At 36.7% G+C, this 22526-nt stretch overlaps 1 protein-coding gene across 1 annotated transcript in view; it reads right to left on the minus strand.

Annotated features, from left to right (window-relative positions):
• Nucleotides 1–8515: 8515 nt before the first annotated feature.
• Nucleotides 8516–22526, minus strand: part of CDC40 (cell division cycle 40) — a 53745-nt gene continuing 39734 nt past the window's right edge. Inside the window, exons 11-15 of the mRNA XM_028104231.2 lie at nt 22231–22346; nt 21858–21991; nt 13165–13241; nt 11523–11667; nt 8516–10515 (exon numbers count right to left, since the gene is read on the minus strand). Of these exons, the coding sequence (XP_027960032.1) occupies nt 10338–10515; nt 11523–11667; nt 13165–13241; nt 21858–21991; nt 22231–22346 (650 nt within the window). The 3' untranslated portion in view covers nt 8516–10337. The remainder of the gene's footprint in view (nt 10516–11522; nt 11668–13164; nt 13242–21857; nt 21992–22230; nt 22347–22526) is intronic.

The following is a 22526-nucleotide window of genomic DNA, read 5'->3' on the forward strand; positions in this document are numbered from 1 at the left end:
TCATTTACGGGATCAGACATTCAACCCCATGAATGATTTTCAAAAATTCTATTTCAAATAAGTCAATTGAATAGCATAAAAACAAACCAAATTATTACCTTATTATAAATTAAGTATATTTTCTGGCATTTTTTACATCATGAGAGAGCAGGAAAACTATATATCCATTGTTTGTTCAAGAAATTTGGGGAGAGAGTAGAATGCTGGTTGCTACTAGACTTTATCCCTTCTTCCTGTTTTTTACCTCCTTCTACCCCAGATGTTCCCTGGGTTGGCTTTTTGTTTCTTGCAGTGGTTTGAAAATACCATGCCCTCAAGTGAGAAACCAAAATATAGTAGAGTTAGATGATCTTACTCACTTCAGTTCAAAAGGGAACAAGACTTTCTGAATTTTTAAAAATACAAATAAGCTTTTTACTTTAAAACACATAGTACACTAGTAAAATTCATTGAGGTGGGAGAACCAGCTTGAATCGGTTAAAAAGTAGCGGCTAAATTGCTCTCCGTGTCCACAGGTATCTCAAAAGCACAAGGGGTCCATGAAAAACTCTGAAGTGGTTTAATGCTTAGTGTGCGTGGTATTGCCTTCAAAACAAAGTTAACTTTAGTCCGGTTCCTGCTTGGATTATATCACAGATTCTCTCTTTTATTTTTTTAATCAAAATTTTATACACTGAAGTATATACAATAAACCTTTTTATCCATTAAACCTTGTAAACCTTCTTGTACACCAAAGTATGAAGTGTTCTAGTCATATGTGTCCAGTCTGTTCAGACTTTAGGTATGCACACACCCATGTTAAGACTTTCAATTCAGGGGATTGAAGATTGATGGAATCACTGAAAGCCCCTTTTGTACAGGGCAAGTCCCCATTTATTCCAGATTGGTGGTGCAGAACATTGACTTCATCACACACACACACACACACACACACACACACACACACTATATGTGTATATATATATATATATTATCTGAAGCAAGAATGGCTGTACTGTTAAAAAAAAGACAAACTCAAAATAAATCACAAACACACACACCCACACCCACCTACAAGGCAGCTTGTTCAATAGTTTTTTGTACTTATTTTATGCTTATTTCTAAGACTGTCCTTCATTCCCTTCATGGATAGTTTGAAATTTATGATGAATATCCTGACTGTTGCTATGGTTTCCCTGCCTCTGAAATTTATTATGCTTATTGTGTAGGCTGGGGTGTCTTAACCTCAGCACAGATTGCCATTTTGGGCTGGATAATTACTTGTTGGGGGAGGGAAGGCTGTTCTGTGCCTTGTAGAATGTTTAGCAGCATCCCTGGCTCTCTCCACTAGATTCCAGGAGCACCTCTCCCTCTCCCCCACTCAGCTGTGACAACCAGAGACATCTGCAGACAGTGTCAAATGTCCCCTCAGGGGCAAAGCCATCCCCCGTGGAGAACTGGCAGGCCACGAGTAAGGGTCTGGGGTACCACGCACTGCCATCTGGGAAGATCCTGCTTATGAAGGCAAAACAAGAACCACCACCACTGTAACCCCCACAAAAGCAACACACACAGAACACAGGGAAGAGGCAAAGTCAAGAGCTGCTATTGAGAGCATCCTTTGTGCCCAGCACTGGGCAGAGATGGTTCCTCAGTCTCCCAGGAACTCCATATGGAAGTGGAGTTTTCCTGATTATACAAGTGAGGAAACTCTGGGAGGTTAAATAGCTTATTCAGATGATGCCACTAGTAGATGGTAGAGTAGGAATCCACCTCTCCAATCTTTCAGATCCAAAGCCTGTGCTGGTCCCCTTCCCTCCACAGTGCTGCCTCAACAGCTTCTAACAGATGTAAGATGCCACTCCCAAAGGACGTATTTTTGCTTCCTTATTAGTAAACGGGGGGGGGGGGGGCGGAAACTACAAATATACTAACATCAGACCTGCCAATCAGTTAGAGTTGGGACATTTTTGTAGCATGCAGGTTGAGTTTAAATAATCTATTTAAGGGGTGCCTGGGTGGCTCAGTTGTTAAGCGTCTGCCTTCGGTTCAGGTCATGATCCCAGGGTCCTGGGATCGAGCCCCGCGTTGGGCTCCAGCCCCGCATTGGACTCCCTGCTCAGCAGGAAGCCTGCTTCTCCCTCTCCCACTCCCCCTGCTTGTGTTCCCTCTCTCGCTGTGTCTCCCTCTGTCAAATAAATAAAATCTTAAAAAAAAATCCGTTTAATTAAAATATGCCTGCCAAATGGAGACTTCCTGCAAGAAGAGGGGGACCCAGCGACTTCTCTGTCAATATTTCAGGTTGCCAGAAAAGCTCTTGCAAGGCCTGGAAGCAGCTCTTGGCCCTGGCTTGTCCCACTATGTGGCACTTTCCTCTTAGGTTTTAGAAAGGGCACAGTCACTTGGAAATGGAGTGTTTCCTTTGTTTTCCAAGTAGTCTTTGACCTGCAGATACATGGGCCTCATCTTACCAGAGCAATGCTCAAAAAAACCTTGTTTAGGTGAAAGACATATAAGACATACGTAAGAATTTCACACAAACTGTGTCACAAAGAAAAAATATTTCCCTTTCCCCTTCTCTTAGAGTGATTGTATTTGTTGCAGCTATAACAGGTTATCATATTAATATTTGTAACTATTTGATATGTTAAAATGAAGAAAGTCAGGAAGAAGTAAACAAACGTCTGTTAGAATTCTCTGAAGGACCACTGATCTGTATTAGGGTAGAACAAAAGTAAATTCATGAGTTTACAGTGTTTAGTCCAAATTAATTATTCATGTAAGCCATTTCTGCCTTGGCTATATGATTTTAGAATATAGTAAACACAGTACAAGATTTGTATTTCCTAAGTATTACATATTTGGTTTTTGCAAAGCTTGGATTAATACCAGGGAGCCAGCCTCATCATCACATTTTGTCAGATTAAAAGTGAAGCCCTTGTTAAAACAGATTATTATTCTTGACAATACAACAATACCTCCAGGCTCAATTAATATAATTGTTCTTTTCTGCTGGAGATAAGTTTATGTTTGCCTTTTAAGCAATAACAATTCTTTTTGTATTAGCCAATAGCTGCTTCTTTGTGAGTTCAGAAACACATTTAAGTTAAGGTAAAAATGTCTTTTTCTTATTGAAAGAGGTATTTGAACTTTAGTTATCACATGAAATCATAACCCAAAGATTCAGTGTATTCTTAAACTGCCTAAATTTACAAAATATTGAAATTCTTTAGATAATTATATTTCTGTCCTTAAGGAAAATAAATCAGGCAAACTTAATGTCACACTTTATGTTTAACACTATATGGAGAAATGCTAGTTTCATTAAAATTAATGCTTTGTGGGGCGTCTGGGTGGCACAGTTGGTTGAGCATCGGACTCTTGGTTTCAGCTAGGGTTGTGATCTCAGGGTCATGGGATCGAGCCCCGTGACGGACTCCCCACTCAGCACGGTCTGCTTGAGATTCTCTCTCTCAAATAAATAAATCTTTGAAAAAAAAAAAACCAAAAAACAGCTAATGCTTCTTAAAACAAACAACATTCCTGCGGGCACAGTTATGGGACCCAACTCTAACAAAAGGGGCCAAAAGAATGTCTTTTGCTAGGTTCTGTTTTACTAAAGGATGAAACAAACACAGTCTTAGTAGCTGAGTGTTTCTTTTGAACTACCTAACTCGGAGAGAGCAGGCTGGAAGCCCAAAGGTTATGCCACAAATCTGACAGTTTAAAAAATACACAACTAAGTTGCATTATGTAGAGGAGGCGGAACAGTAGGATGAAAGGAGAAAGATTTTGATGCTGCTGTTGACTAGCTGTGTGGCGTCGAGCAAATCATCACCTTTATTTGCCTAGTTGCTTATCTTAGGTTGGAATATTTGATTTCTAAGGTTTCTTCTTGCTTGAAGATCTCCTTATTCTAAGATTTTTGTGATTAAAGAAGGCTTAGACAGTGGTAGGGTAATTTCTTGATTTGTGTGCTATAAAGGGAAGCCTTAGGATAAATTCAGAAGAATCCAAATGATGTGCTTATTCAGAAGAAAAGGCCCGGATAAAAGAGGAAATCTGTGATGATAGCTCCCCAATCAAATGAAGTGTCCTCAGGCCAAGTACCTCTTTGGAGAACAGCTTAAACTCACAGGGTTCTAAAAACCAGAATGTTTCAGACTGTACTGGTTTATACATCTGTTTACAGAATATCCTAAGAAAGTGGCACCATCTGAAGATACTAGATTAAGTATGTATATCTACGGTGATCCTTCTGTATGTGCATGTGTGAGCGTGTGTGTGTATACAACACACACACGTATGTACATATACATTTATATGAATGGCTGAATGCCCAAGAAAAGAAAAATCTTCAGACACACGAAGCTCAGAGGGAGCCTAGAACCAGACAGGTAGGTGGAGCAAGAACCTACTCTGTAGTCCTAGAGTTTAGCGTACCAGTGGTGCTAGAGGCCTAAAGCACTGGAGATAAGGCTGTGCTGGGGGAAAGGATCGGCATGGAGACACCTGCACAGTGGGACCCTGGGAGTGCTACATTACCTCAATCCAAGAGTCCTAAAAAACCTCCCTCCCTCATCCCCACACCCAGCATAAGAAAGCCTATCCTTGCTGTAGCTCTGGGAGGAACTAAAAGTTTCCCGTGAGAATTTGAAATCTCTGGCCTGTTTACAGAGTTGAATTTATATTAATCTCATGGTGAAGAAAACCATAAGCTGAGAAATATAATTGTTGTTTTCGGCTGGAGATAAGTTTATGTTTGCCTTTTAAGCAATTATAAGCTGAGAAATTAAGATTAAACAACAGGGAGTATACATAAGGGTATATGGCAGAAACGGATGTAAAATGACTGTGAAGGGGCTCTTCAGCTCAGGCTACAAAGGATTTCTTCAAAAAAGAAAAAACAGGGCGCCTGGGTGGCTCAGATGGTTAAGTGTCTGCCTTCGGCTCAGGTCATGGTCCCAGGGTCCTGGGATCGAGTCCCGCATCGGGCTCCCTGCTCTTTGGGAGCCTGCTTCTCCCTTTGCCTCTCTCTCTCTCTGTCTCTCATGAATGGATAAATAAAATCTTTAAAAGAAAAAAGAAAAAAAAAAGAAGAAAAAACAAGCCCATTTAAGATGAATTCCTAATAAAAAGTTACAACTGACAAGGAAGTGACCCACCATGAGGTAGAGTTGACATACACAATAAACACTGGGGTTTTCAACCCAAGAACTTGACATAACAAGTCTTAAGTTTAATATAAATTGTTTAAAATGATTAAAGGCATAAAAGACGGGCACCTGGGTGGCTCAGTCGTTAGGCATCTGCCTTCGGCTCAGGTCATGATCCCAGGGTCCTGGGATCGAGCCCCGCATCGGGCTCCCTGCTCCACAGGAAGCCTGCTTCTCCCTCTCCCACTCCTCCTGCTTGTGTTCCCTCTCTCGCTGTCTCTATCAAATAAATAAATAAATAAATAAATAAATAAATAAATAAATAAATAAATAAAATCTAAAAAAAAAGGCACAGAAGACTATATAGAAACCTTAAGAAAATGATATATGAAGAACAGGTAAATATAAAAAAGTATAACTAGACCTTTCATAAAGGGAAAGTCATTGGAATAGATTTAATGGATTAAGTGGCAGATTAGATACAGCTGAAGAGACTGCAAAGCAAACTGGAAGATAAACCTGAGGAAACTACCCAAAATGTAGCACAGAAAAATTTATATTCTTAACGTATTTTGAGTAGTCTGAAGATGAAGCAGTAAAGTTGAATATTTGAGCTATGGGTGTAAAAAGTGGTGCTAGACCTGTTATGTGTAATATGGCAGTCATTAGCTGCAGGTTGCTATTGAGCACTTAGAATGTGGCTAATATGACTGAGGAATTGAATTTTAAGTAACTTAAATTTAAAAACTTCTACCTGATTCAGTTGTTAGAAAACTCAGATATACTTGCAGCAACTTGGGCATGTAAATCAACTTGGTGTGAAACAGGTAAAATATCTGATGAATATTTAGTGTCTAAATTGAGACATGCTGTTATGTGTGAAATATACACCAGATTTCAAAGACTTAGTATGAGGAAAGTAAAATATTTATTTAAAAAATAATTGAGGGGCGCCTGGGTGGCTCAGTCAGTTAAGCGTCTGCTGACTCTTAATTTCAGCTCAGGTCATGATCTCTGGGTCTTGGTATCAAGCCCCACATCAGGTTCCGTGCTCAGCAGGGAGTCTGCTTGAGATTCTCTCTCCCTCTCCCTCTGCCCCTCCCCACCCCAGCTCATGCTGTATTTATTTCCAGAGAGAGAGTGAGCTAGAAAGCGTGAGAGTACAAGCAGGGGGAGTGGCAGGCAGAGGGAGAAGCAGGTTTTCCACCGAGCAAGGAGACTGATGTGGGACTCAATCCCAGGACCCTGGGATCATGACCTGAGCCAAAGACAGACGCTTAACCAACTGAGCCACCCAGCCATCCCTAAATCGACCTTTTAAAAAAAATAACTGAATGGTGAAATAATACTTTGGATATATTTCATTAGATGAAATATATTATTAAAATTAATATCCCGTTTTTTTTTAATGTGGCCATTAGAAAGTTAAAAATTGTACACATGAAAAAAGGTTACACACATGGCTCACATTTTCTATTAGCACTGTCCTGGAACATGTACTTAAAAAATATTTGAGATTTGAGTTAGTCCCTCAGACCTTAAAGATTGTGATTGCAGTTCCAGGAAGGTGTGCAAGCAAAGGAGTTCTCTCTTTCTTTGTCACTAAAAATAGAGCCACTCTAAGGACTCTGGCTGCAAGTTGCAACAGCCTTTCCCTTAAGTTCCAGATAAAATGGCAGTGTTTAGGTTGAGATAGCTGTTTCTACAATTAATAAAGTGATTATGAACAGAGAAATATAGAAAATGTATATACATACATATCTTCACATACATATATGCGTGTATATATATATATACACACACAAACCTACAATAATACATAGATGCATGTAAATACATGCACACATGCATGTATTTATTTTTGGTTATCAAAATTTCTCTTATGTGTACTAAACAGTGCCATTTCTGAAATATTCAAGCTAGACTCTACTGCACTGATTCTCCTTCCTAGTGTGTCTATCCACCGGGGATCTTGCTAAAAGTGCTGAGTTTGACCCAGTGAATGAATATACACATATTTTTGTATATTCACATTAATATACATTCAAATATATATCAATATAAATATCTACGTATTTCTCAGTTGTAATTTTTTGTTCATTCATTCACTTTACTTACCCATTGATCAAATGAACATTTGAGAACACGGGTGTTCTCTGAAAATTCATGGGCTCTCATGAATTTGAGCCACGTGCTGTGAGAGAACCTTCTTTCTATTGGATCATCTCTTCTCCTTCATGGGTCCCTTAGCACTTGCCTTGTTTCTACTATATTTCATTGATTAATGTATGATCCACTAAGAGAGAATGCTGCCAATTAAACCGACACATCACTGACTTTAAGACATAGCCCTAATTTCAGAGATGTCAAAACGTGGAAAACATGCATCTTTGATGGCACATACCATCGGCGTTCCCTAGGTCTCACCTTGAGACCCAAATTGAATACTGCTGCTGGATACGTGGACCTGGATGGCCCTTCGCACGTGCCTTCCCCATACCTGAATTCATTATGGCTCCTCCAACTAACTCCGTTTTCTCCTCTCCTGTATCTCAGTGAGCAACACAATCTCTGGGTGATTCTGATGCAGATGGCTCTCAGTCTGTGCCGAGGAACACCGTTCTTCAAGGAAAGCCTTCTATCTTTACTAGTGCTGCAGTCCTTACGGCTGTCATTCAAGAGTTTAGTATTTCACTGTCATTGTTTTCCTTCTGGTAATTTATAAACATGCTAATAAGGACATCGACCAGCCTCACGATACATCGTCAAGTATCACTCTATACTTTTTTACTTAAGAGAAGTGCCTGTTTGATGCTATTCTCTGTTCCTCATCTTAAAACTGTCTCCTTATAAGGACAAAATATTCCCAGTTTGTGCTTCAATATTTAAATATTCACTTGATTAAAACTTTCAGTAAAGCATCACTTTTATTCTAACCTTAGGAAGGAAATCTGTCCTGGGTGTGATAAGAAGGTTGCAGTGGGGAAAAGGGGCCAGAAGGTAACCACTTAATTCCAGTAACAACATGATCTTGAAACTTTTTTAAGCTGGAAAAGAACCCCACTCATCTGTGTACTCTGAAATGGGTGCAATCCTAACTCAGTGCCACCACTAAGTGAACAAATACGGAATGTGTTAGACTTAATCTGTGTGCTCTCAGCGCAATGCCCTGTATTTTTGTTAGGTAACTAGAACAAACCCATTAACATACCATATTAATATCTCATCCCCACCTCTAAAGCATCATTTCTCCCCATAAAATAAAAATGACCCATTTAAAATCTGCAGATGGTTTAATATGTTGTCTCAACAGTTAAGACTTAAGACTAAGAATAAAAATTTTGATAACACTTTCTAGAAAAAATGCTTTATTTAAAAATATGATCTTTTTTAAAAAAAGAGACAACTTTTATGTACAGTTACTTAGTTTAGAAACAGTCAAAAACACAATAAAATAAAACCAGATTTAGAAATTATGATTTGTAACATATACAATACTGATGCTGAATGAGATAGTTTAAATGTATGATTAATTCTTTCTGTCCCATTACATTTCAATCATTCACATTTGTTAAAACCAGTGGTTTGGGACTAAAGAAAAGGTATCCTGTGAACTCCTCCTCCCTCTTCAGGAAGTGCAGCTTCTCTTGCTGGCAGATACAGAAAGGTAGCAGCCAGGCAGTGCATTCTCATTTCTTTGAGTGTCTGTGTGCCCCAAAATAATGTGTCTTACCATTTTTTAATTCCCTTTTTCTATCTTCTTCTTTGAAATTTATTTATATGTGGCCATAGTGCCAGGTCATCTAGACCAGGCCTTTTTAAAAATTAATTTTTAAAAATGGAAGTTCTAAGCACTAGGAGCATGAATTGCTATTGACAGTCCAGGGCTCAGAGCTAATGCCCTTAGGATATCAACATTCAACATGATTTTGTTCTCCAAGTTGGCACTCTGAGCAGCTTATGAACCAATGTTTTGAAGCATGGTACTGAAATTATTTCAAAGCACATTCAAATATTCAAATGTCTTACAGAGATTTTTAATAAAACAGGAGAAACGGCTTGTCAACCAAAGTGCTATTAGCTACTATCTTGATTTCACAATCTGAAGTTCTTAAACTTTTTTTTTTTTTTTAAACCAACCAGTTATTGCTTCTCAAACAGGGGAACCATAGCCATCTTTCTGGAGTGTCAATTTTATTCAAAGATTTGGAAAGAAGTTAAAAATTTTTCTAATCTTTAAAAAGTTCTATTGCATATATTCATAAGCAAAATCAGAGTAATTTTAAAGATAAAACATACCACTTCAAAGAAATTACAAGTTGACATTTTGGATGATGCCCTTATACCCTAGCTCCTATGAGGAGTATTTCAGTAGTAACATCTGTGAATCGATGACCTAGGAGACCCTGATTTCTGGAAGTGTAGCCAGGTCCTTACATATAGTAAATACAAATAAAACTCAAAGTCTTGACTCAATTCTCTTGAGTTTCACCTTCAAAAATAACATAATTCTCTGCTTATATATAGTCCTATCTATACTGATTGGGAAGAAAGCCAAGGAAAAAACTCTGGACTGTTTATTTTCCATTGTTTAATAGTTAGAGGAATGCTACAGTCAGAGAAGATTGCTGGCTTACAAGTAAACATACAATATATGTCATAAAAAATAGAACTCTTGAATCCAAAAGATCTGAACTTGAACCACCAAAAATAATGGGAACAGTAATTGTGGGTGGTTTTACCTTCTTTCAGATTCATATTAAATAACATCGTCTCTGTTCCTTACTTCCCTTTTTGTTGAAGAGGTAAACATGGTGCCTTTCAGAATTATTTGTCATTAATTGTATTACCTCCTTTAAAACACCAAATCCACCAGGGATTCTTCCTCAACTCCAAAGAGATCCTTTCAGTATGTCAAGGGGGGTAAACCCAAACTGCCTGCCAACAACTACTCACCACATAGAAAGTCAATGGTCATTCTCTGTATAAATAACATCTATAAAGAACAAAATGAAGTTGCCAATGAAATTATATGAGCCAAATTTACAAAAAAAAATATTTTTAAACAATGGGTCAACTTCATAAGGCCATGTAAGGAAATCATAATTTGTAAATCGAGTTGTCATCCAACACATTTAATAATTAAATATAGTTAAATATGAAATTGGATCAAAAAATGAGCCTAGATAAGGATTAATCTCATTAATCCCACAATTTAATGAGACCATCCCAACCACATGTTATGACTTTAGATGTTTCATGAGGATGCCACACTGCACCTATACACACTTTATCATGAGCTTTAAATCGACTATAGAGTTTTGTGGTCTTCCAGTCCCAGATGTTCAATTTTCCATTTCCATCTCCTGAAATCACATAGCTAGAATGAGAAGAGAAATAAATTCAAATTGTTCAAACACCTTAAACTGACAAAGTGTATAAGGAACAGAGAGTTTTATCTTTTTCACAGTAACAGCAACAAAAAAGTCAATGTGAATATACAATACTCAGTGAGAATAACAAGGTAGAGCATAAAGCGGTCTATAATTTAAACTTCTACCAAAAAAAATCTCCCCATTGAGCTACCAATCTATGAGTAAAAAAAATGTATTAACCAGAAAGGTTGGGAAACCCAGGGGCCACAATAAAAGCAGTAACAAGTCACTCTTTAGACAGTCAGAAACAGCGTATGGGAACCAGCCTCACACAGAGCCTGGGAACACCCATTCTACTGTAGTTAGACTCGACCACCTTCATAATTATTTTTTGGTTTCAACATCTTTTGAAATTATCTAAGACTGACTCGTAGGAGTCTAAGGTACAAATCCCAGCCTAAACATACAAGGTTACAGAGATTTCTGGATTACTTCTACCTACATATTTTAGCTAAGAATGGGGAAATGAATGCAGAGTTTCCCTCACAGAGAGACTCTATCTATAGGGCTTCACGAATACAGTGCAGTCTAGAAAGAGTCAAGAGCTGGATTTGAGGTCTCACCACAGAAAAGCTGCAGTGAAGTTGTTAATGTCAACACTGCAATACAGAATTAATTCTGCCAGTGTTTAATCACAGCCATATAGTGATTACAGTCCTCCAAGCGTTGTGAGAAAAGCAGAGAGAAAATAAGGCATAGCCCATATAGACAGGAACTTATGATGTGGTTAAAGGGCACAGGACGAAGCAAGATAAAGAGACCCACTGAAGAACTTAAAGTCAAATGTAGTTTTCATAACTTATTCTTGTCTTTCCATCAGGCACTGTGACAATCTGCACAGTTATCATGAGATTACATATGTGACAGTGATTTTTTTAAAGTGTTATTATTTGTATGACATTAGTTTATGTCACACTTGAATAGGAGAACACAAGAGAAGATTTAAACTTACCTCATGTCTGGTGAAAAGTCCACCTGACAAGCATAACCCGCGACCATATGGCCCTTAAAAATTTTTTTCTTATTCAATCTAAATCTGTTCTGTGCTCCAAAAATTAAGATTTGGTTGTCCATTGATTGACATGCTAGCCATTTCCCTGTAAATTCAATAAAGGAGACATATTAGAGCAAGACTGAAAATTCTAAAATGACTATTTATTTTAAATATGTTCAGACATTAATATTCTTTTGTCCCAATTACTTTATAATAATAGGAAAATGAATTTACCATACCATTTGTAAAATGTTACAAATCTGTCACTGACAAGAGGGATTTATATATAAAGAAGTAATGGATTTTGCTCAAATAATCCCATATCACTGAGCACTCTTCATATAAAAGCTTTTTTTGTTTAAATAAGGATATACAGAAATTCTGAGTTTAGCATTAACAGAACTAAAGTAAAATTTTATGAAATGAAATTAATTTGGAGTAAGTACAGACAAGAGAACCATTGGGGAAAAGAGACTTATCTGTGTTAATTATGGAAAAAGGAAAGATTAACACTAGGTGAGAAAACCTAGGATTATTAAATAAAACCATACAAAAAGATGCAATTAAAAAAATTATCAGAACTGTTACTGAAAGGCCAAACTGCTTTTATCTAACCAAGATTCATCCAAGTCTCTAGAGCCTGAACTGTAGTATCTTCTTGCATCCGATGTAGACATTATTAACTAAGGGAATGCTCTTAACAATATTCAGTCTGAGAGGGTAAATAGCCTTGTTCAAGATGGGCACAATATTTGTAATGGGTAGTGTAAAAATATACCACATAAAGTGTAGATACAGAGAGACAAATGTGACAATATACAATGCAGTCATTATCAAAATAGGACCCAGTTAGGTTGCTCTTCTCATAAAAATCATAGGGTACTTGACAAAAATGGATCACTGATTTGCCGGTGGCAGATGCCTTGATGGAAGAGCAAACTATTTCTTGCCTCCTCTTCCTTGCTCCACACTCACAGGAGCTATGGGAGTTAACAGGGGCTTTGATGACAGTGTTGCCCAAACATCAGCCCCTCTACTCTAATACCCTCATGCAGAGCTATAATTCTATCAGTATACTGTCAGGATATCTGTAGTACAAATTACTTTGTAATTTGTAGGCAATGCACTTTTGAACAGAAAACAGTAGTAGATGGATTTATCTTTTTTATTTTGCCTGAGAAAATCTTTTATAGTAAATTGCTAAAGTATTCTTATTATGGGGAACCAGATCAAAATTTCTCTCCTCTGAAAGAAAAAGAGCTCACAATAAATCACTAAATGACTGAACATGAATCTGTTGGAAGGAGAATTCTTTAAAAAAAAAACTTGATCCTCAGATGGAAATCCTTAGATGTTCTGTCGATGTGAGCTGCAATCCACTGTTTATTATTATTATTATTTTTTTTAAAAACAGGAGAATAGGTGAGGTGACTCACAGAGGAAAACCAGTGACTATTTCTAATATTGAAAAGGTTTCCTTATACAAGTATGGCCGTGACGGACTTCCCCTAGGAGGAAAAGGCCAAAGTTCTTTTGAATACAGAAATCACACTCTTGTCTTAGAGGCTCATTTAAAACCACATTCTACCTACTTACTCACCATTTGGAGACAAAGTCACCGCAGGCATGGAGTGCATACTGGGCTCTGCTATATACTTGAAATCCACAGGGATATCCCTAAAATTTAAAAACGGCTTATCAGAATTAAGTAAGTTTTAAAAAGTACCTTCAGAAGAATTATCTCTGAAACTAAAGAGATATTCTTGAGATTATATATTTAACTAACTTTTCATGAAACTTCCTGGGGGGAAGGAAAATCACAAAATGGCATCCCGTTGCTTATTACAAAATCTTGTACTTCACAAATGCCTTTCCATGATAATTATAACAGTGTTAGTGATTTAGTTTTCCAACTCTATTTGACTTAAACTTTGGCCTTTATGTTAAAAAATGTGACTGAAGTTCTCTGACAATGAATTCATCTAAAAATGTACCATGTAGGCAGGAGCAAGATGTCTGAGGCAAGCCTACAGGGAGGGAGGTACTCTTAGTTTACCTGCCAGTTTCAGCCTTAACTGGTTAACTCTGCAAGCAGGTTGAGAGGATTAAAGAGCCTTAAGCAGTGCAAAGGGATAGTAGGCGAAGCTGTATAGGGATCTGCAAGCAGGCAGAACCCATCCTGAAGTAATGAGATTTCTGGATGGGTAAAGGAGATTAAGTGCTTGGTACCTGGACATCTATTACTCTCAATGTGCATGGTGCAGGAGAAAAATGCATTAAAGAAATTCCTATATGAGTGACACAAAGAATAAAACAAACACAACAAAAATCCAACACTAGTCACCTAAATCTAGAACCATGAAAAGTTCCAAATGCCTTTTTGTTTTTAATATTCTCCATGATAGGGACACCTGGGTGGCTCAGTCAGTTAAGTGTCTGCCTTGAGCTCAGATCAAGGTCCCGGAGTCCTGGGATCGAGTCCCACATCTGGCTCCTTGCTCAGCAGGGAGCCTGCTTCTCCCTCTGCCTGCCACTCCCCTTGCTTGTGCTCTCTCTCTCTGACAAATAAATAAATAAAATCTTTAAAAAAAAAATTCTCCATGATAAACTCTTTAGTAATTCTGAACGATTTTGGTCTTGCTGCTTTTCATGAGTAACCAGAAATGTTTTTTTTTTTTTTACAGAGTAACGTGTGGAAAATGTAATCTGATGAATAACACAGAATATAAAGCAGCAATATCAATGTCTAACTATGGTTCAAGTTCCAAAACTTTGATTAATTAGGAAATGATAACAATAATTATAGTAATTATTTGCCTTTAAGTAAGGATTTTCTCTATCCATCTATCTACTCATCCAGAAGAAGCAAATGATTAGAAAAAAAACTTCTATGAGGGTCTTGGTTAGAAGAAAGTATTTTTAGGTGTAACCTGGGGAACAATATCATTTATCAAATCTCCAACCCTTTATACCTCTCTAAAGGACCAATGAGCAGTGACATTCAAAATGACCCAAATGTACTCAAAAGAACCTCAGTCTGAAAAAGGTTCAACTGTTTTTCCCTCCTCATATAAAATTATTAGCCAATAATAATCAATAACAGATTAAAACATAAGAGCATTTCTAAATTAACCATAGTCTAGGTTCAGATCAATCAATGTTCTCCTAAAAGTAAACAAAAAAAAAATGTATGCAGATCTCTTATTTCAAGGACTCTTGGTACAATGAGCTCTAGAACAAGAAATGGGTCTGAACACTCTATGAACATTATTACTGCTAGTGAAAATGTCTGCTAGGCAGTTATATTTAATAAACACAACACTATTTTCTAATTAGAACCTGTAATTCCATAAATAAGCTAGTAACTTACATCTTACACATAATCTTCAGTCTGGAAATGAAATCACTGAAAAAAACTTTAATAAAAATCTATGAAATTTTAAAGATAAAAGATAAACAGGATCAACATCTGTCAAATTTTCTTCTAAAAATATTTTAACATAATAAATACCTTTGGGAGAAAACATGTCTATGACATCTCATGAATTTAGCCAATCAGCATAACCATAGGCTGTCCAGTATCTAATTATAATCTCTTATTCTCCTTTACAACTGTCTACTAGTCTTAATAATCTAGTATTGTTTAAGAAAACCAAGTTTCCTTTAGTTTATTTTCTTTTATCATTGTGCTACTCTTAGCAGGCACAAGGTATAAAAGTTTGGCAAACACCACCTGTCTGAAGGTCCTGGTAATAAGAATTTTCCCATTGCTGAGGTCAGTTTTCACTTTGAGGTGGTCAGGGCCTCCCTTTCTGCAAGCTGCCAGTAACACTAGTAATTGCTTTCAGGGATGGTTGTATGTGGTAAAGGATAGCTCCAGGGATCCCGAGTTGGTTTTGCTTCCTACTTGTCTTTGTAGCAAGACTGATCGTCACGTTTCCTTCTGACTAATCAAACTGGATCCAAGTTATCTTCTTTCCCCACCAGACCCTTCATTCATCTAACTATCTAGCCATATGAATAAGAATTCAAGTTCTGCATGTTTTATGTAAGCCTCATGGTATCCACAAAGCAAAAATCTATCGAGACACGAAAGAGAAACAGAAAAATCAAAACATACTACTATAGAAAATCATCAAATCACAAAGGAAGAGGAAGAAAGAAAGGAACAAAGGAACTATAAATAACCAGAAAACAATGAACAAAATGGCACTAATAAAAGTCCAGACCTCTCAATAATTACCTCAAATGTAAATGGACTAAATTTACAAAAGACACAAGTTAGTTGAATGGATTAAAAAAAAAAAAAACCAACAAAACAAGACCCAACTATATACTGTGTATAAGAGACTCACTTCAGTTTTAAGAACACACACAGACTGAGAGTGAAAGGATGGAAAACATATCCCATGAAAATGGAAACTAAAAGAAAGCAGGGGTAGCTGCTATACTTGTATCAAACAAAATAGACTTTAAGCCAAAAACTGCAATAAGAGACAAGGTCATCATATAATGATAAAGAGGTCAATTCATTAAGAAGATATAACAAATAGAAGGATTTATATACCCAACATCAGAGCACCTAAATACATAAAGCAAATGTTAACAGATCTGAAGGGAGAAAATAGATAGCAAGCAATACAATAATAGCAAGGGACTTCCATACTCCATTGTCAACAATAGATAGGTCATCCAGACAAAAATCAATTAAGGAAACATTGCACTTAAATGACACATTAGACCAAATGGTCCTAACTGACGTATATAGACCATTCCACCAAATGGCAGCAGAATACACATTCTTCTCAAGTGCACACGAAATATTCTCCAGGATAGATCACATATTATGCCACAAGAGAGTCTTAATATTTTTAAGAAGACTGAAATCATATCAGGCATCTTTTCTGACCACAAACGTATGAAACTGGAAATCAATTACAAGAAAACTGGAAAATGTACAAGTACGTGGAGATTAACAACATGCTACTAAACAAGACATGGGTCAAAGATGAAAACAAAAGGTGAATCAAAACCTATCTTGAGACAAATGAAAATAGAAATACAACATACCAAAGCTTATGGGATCAGCAAAAGCCAGAGGGAAGTTTATACTGATAAACACCTACATTAAGGAAAAAGAATCTCAAATATAACAACCTAACTTTACACTTTGAAGAACTAGGAAAAGAAGAACAATCTAAGACCCAAGTTAGCAGAAGGAAGAAAATACAAAGATCAAAGAGGAAACACAAGAAATAGAGACTAAAGAGATAATAGAAAAGATCAATGAAAGAGCTGGTTTTTTTGAAAAAGAAAATTGACATTTAGCTAAACTAAGAAAAAAAAACTCAAATAAAAACAGAAATGAAAGAGACATAACAACTGATGATATAGAAGCACTAAGGATCACAAGAAACTACTATGAACAATTATATACCAACAAATTAGAAAACCTAGAAGAAATGAATAAATTCCTAGAAACATGCAACTTACCAAGACAGACTCATGAAGAAATAGAAAATCTGAACAGACCAATAATGACTAAGAAGACTGAAACAGTAATCAAAAACCTCTTAACAAAAAAAGTCCAGGACCAGATGGCTTCCCTGGTGAGTTACACCAAACGTTTAAAGAAGAATTAATATTAATCCTTCTCAAACTCTTCCAAAAAAATAGAAGAGGAGGGAACACTTCCAAACTCATTTTATAAGGCCAATATTACCCTGATACCAAAGCGAGACAAAGAAACTACAAGAAAATTATTGGCCAACATCCCTGATGAATATAGATGCAAAAATACTCAGTAAAATTTTAGCAAACTGAATTCAACGGTACGTTAGAGGAATCATATACCATGATCAAGTGGGATTTATTCCTGGGATGCAAGGATGGTTCAACATATGCAAATCAATCAATGAAATACAAAAAGGAAGGATAAAAATCATATGATAATCTCAATAAATGCCAAAGAAAGGACACTATTCAATATTTTTTCATGATAAAAAGCCTCAATAAACTGGGTATATGGGGAACACAGTCATGTGTGACAAGTCCACAGCCAACATCATACTTAATTGTACATGGCTGAAAGCTTTTACTCTAAGATCAGGAAGTGTGTCTGCTCTAAGCACTTTTATTCAATATTATAGTATTGAGAGTCCTAGCCAGAGCAATCAGGCCAGAAGAAAAGGTATCCAAATAAAAAAGAAGTAAAACTGTCTCTGTTTGCAAATGACATAATATTTCATATAGAAAACCCTAATGACTTCACAAAAAAAACTGTTAGAACTAATAAATGATTCAGTGAAGTTGCAGGATACAAACTCAATATTAAAAAATCAGTTGCATTTCTAGATACTAACAACTACTGGAAAGAGAAATTAAGAAAACAATCCCACTTATAATAGCATCAAAAAACAAGAAATTATTTAGGAATAAATATAACCAAGGTGAAAGATCTGTACACAGAATTAATATTGTAAAATGTTCAAAATGCCCAAAGCAATCTACAGATCCAATTCATATCTACCAAAATTCCAATGGCATATTTGACAGAATCAGAACAATTCTTAAATTTGTATGGAACCCCAAAAGACTCCAAAGCAATCCTGAAAAAGAACAAAGCTGGAGGCATCAAGCTTCCTGATTTTAACTATAATTAAATAAAAGTTATAGTACTCAAAACAGTATGGTATTGGTATAAAAACAGATACACAGATCAAATGGAACAGAACAGAGAACCCAGATATAAACCCATGCATATATAATCAATTAATTTTCAACAAAGGAACCAAGAATATACAGTGGAGAAAGGATGGATAGTCTCTTCACTAAATGGTGTTGGGAAAACTTGATATTCACATGCAAAAGAATGAAATTGGACCCCTACCTTATACCATACACAGAAATCAACTCAAAATGGACTGAAGACTTGAACGTAAGACCTGAAACTCCTGGAAGAAAACACAGGAGATAAGCTCCTGGAAGTTGGAATAAATAAGTGGGAGTACCTCAAAGTAAAAAGCTTCTGTACAGTAAAGGAAACCATCAACAAAATGCAAAGGCAACCTAAGGAATGGCAGAAAATATTTGCAAACCACATATCTGACAAGGTCAATATCCAAAATATATAAGGAACTCATACAACTATTATCAAAAAGCCAAGTTACCCAGTTAAAAAATGGGCAGAGACCTGAACAGACATTTTCCCACAGAAGACAGACAAAGGGCCGACAGGTACAGGAAGGCGCTCAGCATCACTGAGCATCAGGGAAATGCAAATCAAAACCACAGTGAGACAGCACCTCACACACTGGATGACTATTACCAAAAAGGTAAGAGATAAATGCTGGTAAGGATGTGCAGGAAAGGGATCTCTCATACACTGATGGTGGGAATGTAAACTGGTACATGTAGCTACTATGGAAAACAGTACGGAGATTCCTCAAGAAATTTAAAACAGCACTACCATATGATCCATCAATCCTATTTCTGGGTATATATCCAAAGGAAATGACATCACTATGCTGAAGAGATAGTTGTACTCCCATGTTTAATGTAGCATTATTCACAATAGCCAAGGTATGGAAACAGTCTCAGTGTGAAAGAATGGATAAAGAAAATGTGGTATTTACATATATAATAGAATATTATTCAGCCTTAAAAAAAGGGAATGCTACCATGTGCAACAACATGATGAACCTAGACAGCATTATGCTAAGTGAAATAAGCCAGACAGAGAAAGACAGATACTGCATAGTATCACTTATATGTGCACTCAAAAAAAAACCTCAAACTCATAGAAACAGAGTAGATTGGTGGCTGCCAGTGGCTCAGGTTGGGGTGGGGAACTACGTGAGACTGGTAAAAGGGTACAAACTCTTATCTGTAAGATGAATAAGGTCTGAGGATCTCATGTAGGACATGGTGACTATACTTAAAATAGCATATTGTGTAACTGCAATTTGCTAAGACAGTAGAACCTAAATGTTCTTACCAAACAAATAAAAAGGTAAATATCTAAAGTGGCAGATGGGCTAACTCAGTGAGAATCCTTTCACAATGTATACATATATCAAATCATTATGTTATACACTTCAAATATACTTATTTGTCAGTTATACCTCAATAAAGCTGGAAAAAATCTCAAGCTTTATAATCAGCTTAATACAAGTTTGAATTCTGGCTTTTCATGTCTCATGGAATCTTGGGTAAATTACTTAAGCTACATTAGTTTCCTCATCTATAAAACAGGGATAGCAAATACATCTATCTCATAAGACTACTTTGGCACATTAAATCAGAGAGTTCACATAAAATGCTTAGCATGCTTGGCACACAGACAGGGCTCAACAGATGTAGCATCATTAATAATTATGACAGTAATTGACTTCTTTAGATATTTAGAACATACGACGTGCCAGGCACTGTGCTGGTGCTGGGGACACACTGTGAGCACAGCTGACACAGGAACAAATGTGCAAGCACTAAACTGTGAGAAGCAGGGGTGCCTGGGTGGCTCAGATGGTTAAGCGTCTGCCTTTGGCTCAGGTCGTGATCCCGGGGTCCTGGGATCGAGCCCCACACTGGGCTCCTGGCTCAGCAGGGAGCCTGCCTCTCCCTCTCCCTCTGCCTCTCTCCCTGCTCATGCACTCTCTATCTCTGTGTCTCAAATGAATAAATAAAATCTTAAAAAAAAACCCAAAACTGTGAGAAGCAAAGCGTTGTGTGGGAACATGGAGAAGAGGCACAGACCCTCACGAGAGGATCAGTGAAGAAGGTTCCAATAGTAAATGAAGTCTAAAGGATGTCATCATTTATAATGACACATTACTATGACTCTTAGGAGTATTTCTTAAGCTCCGAGGAGGGAAAACAACAAACAGGCTGACATTACCCCTTAATTTAATCAAAATATTTTGCTGACCAATGCTCTAATTTAGAAAGCACACACAAGTCTTCTTAGAGCCCTGTAATTGGTGCTTCATTTAAATATTTACCAATTTCGTTTATACCACTCCACATTTTAAAATGGAGCTGAAATATCATCCGAAGATAGAAACATCTGAAAGTTTAAGTATAATCAAACTGCTAAAGTATATAAACAAAACAAGTACATGTATATGTCTATCTTCAGAGTCTGGTATAAGTAGTCTAAGGTGACTCATATAAAACTTGATGTCTGTATCAGATTCTCTGCATGTAATATCATTTCTGAAGTAAGAAAGATCTCAGTTATAAGACAGTCTCAAAGCACGGACTTTAAGGATGATATTAAAACTATACATAAAGTATACAGTCGGCTCTCCATCAATGAGGGCAATTTGAAGGGGTGGGAGAAACTGCAGTTAAATTACATGGAACCTTCAGTTACCCAAATTTCCCTGACGATGGTTAGGGACCTGCTCAGCTACTCAAAGGGACTCAGTTTCAGGAGCAAACTACTGGCTGTAGTGCAAAGCTTCCCACTTCTTACAGCAGAACAACTTCCAAGGTGGGAAGTCACACTTTCTAGGCCCTGCAAGGCTGTAACCACGGCTGAGCTGTGCTTCATAACTGACTATTAAAATGAGCTGGGCTCCATCCTAACATTCCTTTGAACAAAAAGACTATTATGCATTTCTTTGTAAATAAATGATAAAACATGATCTATGACACTTAGTGAAACTAGCTTTAGTATTTCTTGACTTTAGAAAAGCTTTTTTTCCTCTCTCAAGGAAAGCAAAATTACCAACATACTCTATAAATAAAACATTTGTTTTCTACCATTATGCGTTATGAATGGCAGGACACAATGGGTGATGGCATGGGGCCAATTTCAGTACTGAATAATCATAATGTAGACATTTAAAAACTTAAAAGATTTTAAAATATTTTTTCTTTCTTTCGGTTGACTCTGAGGCCAGGATCTAATGTTCAATCCCAACAGTAAATAATAGAGTCTATACATTTGTGGGCCCTGCATCTCATCAGTCATTTTGCAAAGACAAATAAAGTACCTAATAAACAAATGTAAGGCAACACAATATAACTTTTTCACCAATGCAAGAAAAATGCCTTAAAATATATAACCTTTAGATAGACTGCCCATAGACTACGAGATGTAGCATGTCTAAATTTTTATTTCCATATTCTGGGTACTTAAATGTTTAAAGCAGCTTTGTTGGCAAGCCAGAGATCATAGTTGTGAAAATATTCAAATGGTTGCATATTATCAGGCTTTGCTTTGGCTACAAAGTTTTAAATTGCTTGTTATAATTATATAAATCAGATCTTCTACTGACAGAAACTCACCATTCCCAAACTCTTAGGCTCTTATCATCAGATGTGCTCACAAATCTCCTATTCTCATCCACAAAAACAATGGTGTTGACAGCTCCCAAATGCCGGTCATACTCCTGCACAATTTCTCCACTTCGAATGTCCCACTGTATATCAAACAAGAGAAAAGGTAAAGACAGAAGTGGAGCAGATATGAAAATGAAGATCAGAACTATGGAAAGTGAAGAAAAAAGATCTCTAACATAACGACTGTTTTCTACTAAAAATAGACCCTTAGCAGTCCCTAAAAGCAGCAAGCATTAAACAAGTTAATATTCCTTATTCCATCCCCTAATACAACATAAACTATAGGGATCTTACTAAGAATACTGTAAAAAAGACTTACCTGCACAATCTTTTTATCAGACATACCAGCTACAAAGAGATTTTGCTTATCTTCATCGGGATTAAATTTGACACAATAGGGCACTTTTCGGTTTGTAAATCTTGATATACACTGTCCTAAAACCAAAGACTCAAGTTAAAGTAGGGAAAAGAAATTTGATCACTTCAAAGACAGCCCAGGGATTAACATCTTGAGATCATTTGCTTAATACATTTTGGGGAAGGGCAGCCTGCTTGTTCTTTACTATAAACTATATTGTTCCTTTTCACAGATTCTTTATGATTAAAAATATTTTT

This window comes from Eumetopias jubatus, unplaced genomic scaffold (assembly GCF_037043125.1).
Source record: "Eumetopias jubatus isolate StellerSeaLion01/CBP00866 unplaced genomic scaffold, mEumJub1_p1.0 scaffold_6, whole genome shotgun sequence".
NCBI classification, from domain to species: Eukaryota; Metazoa; Chordata; class Mammalia; order Carnivora; family Otariidae; genus Eumetopias; species Eumetopias jubatus.